This window comes from Lucilia cuprina, chromosome 6 (genome assembly GCF_022045245.1).
Source record: "Lucilia cuprina isolate Lc7/37 chromosome 6, ASM2204524v1, whole genome shotgun sequence".
Classification (NCBI taxonomy): Eukaryota; Metazoa; Arthropoda; class Insecta; order Diptera; family Calliphoridae; genus Lucilia; species Lucilia cuprina.
The window spans coordinates 1,987,914-1,994,582 of NC_060954.1; the positions used below are offsets into that span (position 1 = coordinate 1,987,914).

General features: G+C 24.0%; 1 protein-coding gene across 1 annotated transcript; it reads right to left on the minus strand.

Annotated features, from left to right (window-relative positions):
* Positions 1–1,095: 1,095 nt before the first annotated feature.
* Positions 1,096–6,171, minus strand: LOC111684552 (cyclin-dependent kinase inhibitor 1B). The gene is made up of 3 exons (XM_023446743.2): positions 5,404–6,171; positions 4,916–5,328; positions 1,096–1,852 (listed from the first exon to the last, which is right to left on the minus strand). The coding sequence occupies exons 1-3, from the start codon at positions 5,556–5,558 to the stop codon at positions 1,677–1,679; spliced, it is 744 nt and encodes a 247-aa protein (XP_023302511.2). The 5' UTR covers positions 5,559–6,171; the 3' UTR covers positions 1,096–1,676.
* Between the last annotated feature and the right edge of the window lie 498 nt (positions 6,172–6,669).

The window sequence follows — 6,669 nt, forward strand, 5'->3', positions numbered from 1 at the left end:
TGTTGTATGATTTTTTGGAAAATGAAAACACTTTTTTTATTTTTAGGATTTCTTATAAAGTTTTATTTTTGTTTTAAGATATTTTTATTTTTATTATATTTTCAATTTTGTGTTGTTGTATGATTTTTTGGAAAATGTATTTTTTTAAAGAATTGTTTTGTGTTTTCTATAATATTTAGAAGAAGAAAACAACTATAAAATAAATGATTGAAGGAAATGGTTAATTAGTTTTTGGATTTAGTTATGTAAGTTTGTTTGTATGTATTTTTGTTTAAGAGATGCAAATGTTGTTTGATTTTATGAATTGAAATGACAAAATGCAAAATGAACTTATTTTATTTAATAAAACTACAAACTAAAATGTATACAATTTTAAAAAAATATATATATTAGAGAGTTTTAAATATATATTTTAAGAAATATAAAGAAAATTACAAGTTTTGTTTATTTTTATATATAAATAAGTTTTTGTATATAAAATACAAAAGTTTAAGGTAAGTTTTTTGTTTAAATAATAAAGGCTCTGCCTAAATTAAGTGGGGGGAGGCTTAAAAGAGAAAGAGAGAGGGGAAAAAAGAGACAATTTACAAAGAATGTAAGGAAAAGAAATCTAAAGTTTAAAATCTGGTTTGTATAAGAAAGCAGACTTTAAAGCAGAGATTTCTTTAAAAAAAAAACAATTTCCAATCAAATTTAAAATTTTGTTAAGAAACTAGAAATTTTAAATTTAAGGGAAATTTTGGAAATTTTTAAAAAACAAAATAAAGAAATTCTCTTTTAAAACAAGGTTTTTTTTGAAAAAGAAGTTCTTGAAAATGTTTTTTGTTTGCAAGAAAAAGTTTAAGGAAAAATAAACACTGGTTGTTGTTAGTTTTAAGCATAAGGAAATGTGTTTGATTGACAAAATTTTGTACTTCAATTTAAAGTTTAAAATTAAAAAAAAAGGAAAAATTCTTTTAAATCTTTTAAATAATTTAAACTTTTCTTTTTTTTAATTCCTTAAAATTAGCTTTTTTTCTATTGTTTTAGAAAAAAATGGTAAAATTAAGAAATTTTTGTTTAAAGAAACAAGTTTGTTTGTTTAATTAAAAGCAGTTTTTTTAAAGAATTAAACCTTTTAGTTTACATTTTTTAAATATTTTTTTTAAAAAATATTTAAAGGTTAATGAAACATTTCTTATTTTGGCAAAACAAAAGAAACCTTTCAAAAAGCTTTAAATAGGTAAAATGTAGAGGGAGGTGTTTGGTGTTGTATTAAAAAACATATTTGTTGTTAATTCATACTTAAAGTAATATGTTTTTTTGTAAAATTTAAGAAATTTTTTTTGGTAAATTGTTTAAAAGTAAAATGAAGGACTTGTTTTTTGTTCATAAGCCTTTAGAGAGAAGGTGAGGAGGTGAAAAGTGAGTTAAGGAAGAAACTTATATAAAACTAAACTTATAATATAAAGATTTTTAATAACTAATAACTTAGTTTATGGCATTCATTTATAATTAATTATTTTTTTAAAAAAATAAAGAAAAAATTAAAACTTTTTTCTTTATTTTTTTTAAATGTTTTTTGTTTTGTTTAAATTTAAAAGTTATAATTTAGTTATTATGTTAAATACAAAAGTTATTTAGTAAAATTAATTATAAAAGAAATGCTAAATAACATTTCTTTGTTTTTTTTTTTTTTAATTATGACGCTGTGTTCTTACAGAAAAATGCGCTGCTATGCTGTTGGCATTAACAGCATGATTAAAATGTGATGCAGATGATGATGAGGAGGAACCAGAAGAGGTACGCATACGCTTAGCAGGAGATACTTTTTTGGGTGTTTGAGCCAAACGTTTGCGTTCTTTCATGTATTCTAAAAATAGAGAAAGAGAGAGAAAAAGAGAAAATTAGTTGTGTTTTTCCAAAGTAACAAAAAAAGGAAATAAAAGTAGCCTTAAACAGCAGAGAAAATCCTGCAGGGGAGAAATAAAAGGTCATTGTTCTAGGTGTTCTAATAAGAATTTTCCTTTTTCTAATTTCTTCCATTTCAACCCTGTGTATGTGTGCATCCCTAAATTTTAGTTATTTACGCATCCTCATTTTTTCTGTCAAAAAGGTGGTGTTTCATTGATCCTGTTAATGGCACGCGCCAGGCACAGGACTCTTTTCATATAAATCATTTACTAAATCTTATTTAAAGCAAAGGTTAAGGTCTTAAAACTTAAAAAAGTATAATTTTAAGGAAAATTTATATTGGTATTTAAATTTTTAAAGAAATCTTCTTTAGTTGTTGTTGTTATAAGTAATTAAGTATTTAGATATAATAAGTAACAATCAATCTTTTAAAATTTATTGAATTTAAACAAAAATTTGATAATTTAAAAAAAAAATTTCAACATAACCTCAAAATTTTTAAAAATTTGTTAAAATTTTCTTTAATTTTGTTTTAAATAAATAAAATTTCTTTTGTTTTATAATAAAATTTTGTTATTTAAACTATTTTAGTAAAAATTCGTACAAATTTCTTTAATTTTTTAGAAATTTTGAAAAATTTTGAAAAATTATTTTAAAAAAATTTAAAATTTTAAAGAAAATTTTCATGAAATTTATGAAAAATGAAAGCAAATTGTTTATTTTTCTTTAAAAATTTGTAATTTATAAATAAAACTTAAAAAAGAAAACATATTTCTAAGGATTTTCTTGGAATTTAAAATTTTTCAAAAACCTAACCTCAACCTAACCTCAAAATAGAAATTTTAGAAAAATTAGTTTTGCTAAGTGGCTAATTCATTATTAAGCTTTATATAAGCAAAATAATGATACATATAAAAAGTAAAATACGAAATTTCTAATAATTTTTAATAAAATTTCAAAATTTCTTAAACTGAAACTCAAAAACTAAAATTTTAAATTTCTACGAAAGCAAGAAAATTACTTAATTTTTGAAATAATCTTTAATTAAACCCTTTTTATACAATTACTTAAAAAGAAACGGAAATGCTGATTAAACATTTACAATACTTTGCATTGAAAAGCCAGACCTAATTTAACACAAATTTAAATCTAAATAATTAAATAAAGAAATGTCTTTTTTTTAAGAAAGATTTGTTATTATTTAAAGAAACAAAAAAAACTATTTCCAAACAATAGGATTGAGAAATAAAAAGTAAAATATTTTAAAATTGTTTTAAGAATTTCAAAAAATGCGGGTTAAATAAAAAAAACTATTTGATAAACAGTTGACATAAAAAAATTTTAATAAAATTTCATAAAAACTATATGGCACGTGTGTTGTTATCATTTGAAAGATCATTGAATTTGACCGAATAAACCAGCTACCCCCAGACGCATGAAGAATGATAAGGGTTTGTTAGAAAAGGAAAAATTTTCATCCATTTCCAACAGCTGTGAAGATTTTTCTCTAAAGATCATAATAATTTCTTTTTGTTTTAACAAGGGATGTTTCCATTAGCACAAACATGCAAAACTTTAAAACATGTAAGGTTTAAAGGTAAATTACTAAAATGGGGGTTCATTACATGAACAAGAACATAAAAATGAACACAGCTGTGTGATCTTTATAAAAAATAACAAAATAAAATCAAACACTTGTGCTTAAAAGCAAACTACCCCTTTCGTGTTCTTTTTTAACAAATCATGAAATCAGGTTTTGATTTTTTTGTAATTTTGAACATATAATTATCTAGAACGGAAGTTATATTAAAATAAACCACAAACTAAAATTCCAAAAAAAAAAACAGGACTTTAAAAAAGGCGTGTTTGCTTTCCAACAATAACTTAACTCTCCCACAACTTGATAAAGTTTTATTATGTTTTGTCCGTTAAATATAACTACAAAACCATAACGAAAAATCTTTACTTTTAGGGGGTGAAAATTTATTGATTGATCTACTATAGTTTAAGTTGCCATTTGGGTTGTTTTTTTTTTTAAGGGTATGGTTTGCATGTTTATTGGAAAATGTAAAAGAAATAACGTACTTTTTCCCACATTTTAATTCATACTTTTAGGCCTAAATAATTTCTCTATTTTAAACAAGTGTTTTATAATTAAAAAAGGAAATTGGTTTTTATGGTGAAAATTTCAGGCTTGAATGCATTTTGCTTATGCTGGGAAATGGGAAATGTTATTGAACAGTAATATTATAACAGGAAATAGTTTTGATTAGTTAATATAACAAAAAATATGTAAAAAAATAATCTATTATTGAAACATTTTCAATATTTATTGAAAATATAACTTTCAAATTGTTTTTTAAGATATTTGCATTATTTCAGATACAAAATTAAAAAAAAAGTGAATCTATTACTAAAACGATTTCAATTTTAATTGAAAATATAGCTTTCAATCAGTTTTTTAAGATATTTTCATTATTTTTAATACAAAATTAAAAGAGTTTTGGCAAAAACTTGTTAGATTATTAAGAATTTGTAATAAACCCGTTTTCTTTTACAAAAATTTGGAACTTTTAAACAATTTGTAAAACAAAAACTCAACCTAACCTAAAAATCTAACTAAAATGATATTTTTTAAGAAATTTACAACATTTTTGCAGAAAAGTAAAAGATTTTTCCTTAAACTTTTTAAACTTTAAGCTTTTTGTAATATAATTGTTTTCTATTTTTAAAAATTTTGAAATATTTAAAAATTTTTAATATAAAACGCAACCTAACCTCAAAATCTAAAAATAATTTCATAATTTTACTAAATTTTCAATAATTTGCTTAAATTATGCTTTAAATCCTACAAAAACAACGTTTACTTTATAACAACTCTTAACTAACTTAATTAACATAATTTTACAAAATTTAAAAAAAAAACTTTAAAACTCAACAATTCCCTTTCAAAACAATAATTTTCTCTGTTTTCGTCTAAAGAAAATAAAAACCAAAATAAACTTTCATAAACTCAACTTACCTGTAATTTTAGGTTGTCTTTTGCGCAGTTGTGTTTTGCGTGGCACCGCCAAAGTGGCTTCAGCATGATGGGGACCAGCGGGAACTTTAAAAACAACCATTGATTCATCTTGTGAATCATCGCAGGAATCTGTATCGGTGGCTGAAGTTTGAGAAATATTGAAATTTTCACGATCGGCTCGTTCATCCATTAATATTTCCATGTGAGTTTTGGGTGCAGGGGTTGTTGGCACAGGTCTAACATGGGCAACTCTAGTTAAGGTATACATTTCGGGTGCTATGCAACTTTCTTGTGTTGACACACGTTCCCAGATATATTGGGAATTTGCCGATAAAGGAGAACCATTGCGAAAATCAAAACCCCATTTCTTGGCAGCCTTCTCTTGGTGTTTTTCCAATTCCTCATTGAAGATTCTTTGTTAGCGTTAGAAAAAAGAAATAATTAGTTTGTTTGCTTTTCAAAAAAACACATTAAAAGGAAAAACTTACTTATTGGTTTCAATGGGATTTGCAGGACCAAAGAGATCTCTTTTGATGCGATTCAATTGACGACCACATGATAGATTTGTCCTTAAGGCATGAGGACTGGAAGTCATTTTGCAGAATTCATTTAACATGGGATTCAAAACACGGGCAGCCGACATTTTTGTTGCTTTTTTTTGTTTAATTTATTTGTAATTAATTTTAACCTTCACTTGTTTTGATATTTTTATTTTTTTCACTTTTATGTTTTTTTTATTTTACTTATTATTTTGCGTCTTTTTTCTTTTAGTTAGGGCAACTGTCAAAAAATTGGCGCCAAAATCTGTGTCAATTTCCCCACTTTTTGTGTAGAAAAATAAAAGACAAAAATAAGCTTTTTGCTCCACCTCACTTTACAGTGTACAGTTGCTCCAACTAAACAAATCACCTCTTGCACAAAAACAAAATTGTCTGATTTTTAATAGTGAGGTTAGGTTAGAGATTATATTTTCACTTGTTTTAGAATTTTTTCAATATTTTATTAAAAATTTGTTAATTTTTCTTAAATTTTGTATAAAAGTTTATTTCTTTTTTTTTCTTATTAAAAGTTTATTTTTAGCTTGAAAATTTTCTTGAGCTGTCAAACTCTGCTGTCTTGTTTATGTTATACACTTTATTTTTATCAACACACTATTGTGAATTATTACAAAAAAAGCTTTTTTATGCTCAAAAGTTGTTTTTGTGTTCTCTTTGAATGTATATTTATTAAACTTTTTTTAGCTCTTGTTTTTTTTCCAAATTATTTTATTGTTGTTTGGCAATTGTTTTATAAAAAAAACACTTTAATAAATTTTTTTGTTATTTTATATTAAATAACAAAATATTTTAAATGTTTTTTTGCTCAATATTAAAATTGCGTGTTTATATTTTTGTTTTGTTATTTTCTTTTAAAACGGAGTTCTCTAACATATAAAAATATGATGATGTTAACTCGCTGAGTAGTTTCTCTTAACTAAATTATAATGACCTCACTAGAGCTCTACTAGGCTAACGAACGAAGCAAATGCAATACATCACAACTACATATAATTTCAATAAACAACAACAATTTACACTAGAGAGCATAAAGACCAGCAGAGCTGTCGACAAAGGCAGCAAAACATAGCAGAATAATAGTAGGTAGAAAAGAAAATAAACATTAAAAAAAAAAAACTAAAACAATACAACACTCACGTACAGCCTGGCAACAACAATTATATCATGTTGGTGGTGGATTTTGTTGTTACGTATGTT

Excerpts from the sequence above, each read along its gene's own strand:
- LOC111684552 (XM_023446743.2), bottom strand. The coding sequence starts at position 5,558 with ATGTCGGCTGCCCGTGTTTTGAATCCCATGTTAAATGAATTCTGCAAA. Across the intron at positions 5,329-5,403 it reads AATCCCATTGAAACCAATAA|AATCTTCAATGAGGAATTGG; the intron begins GTAAGTTTTTCC and ends ACGCTAACAAAG. Across the intron at positions 1,853-4,915 it reads AAGACAACCTAAAATTACAG|AATACATGAAAGAACGCAAA; the intron begins GTAAGTTGAGTT and ends CTCTATTTTTAG.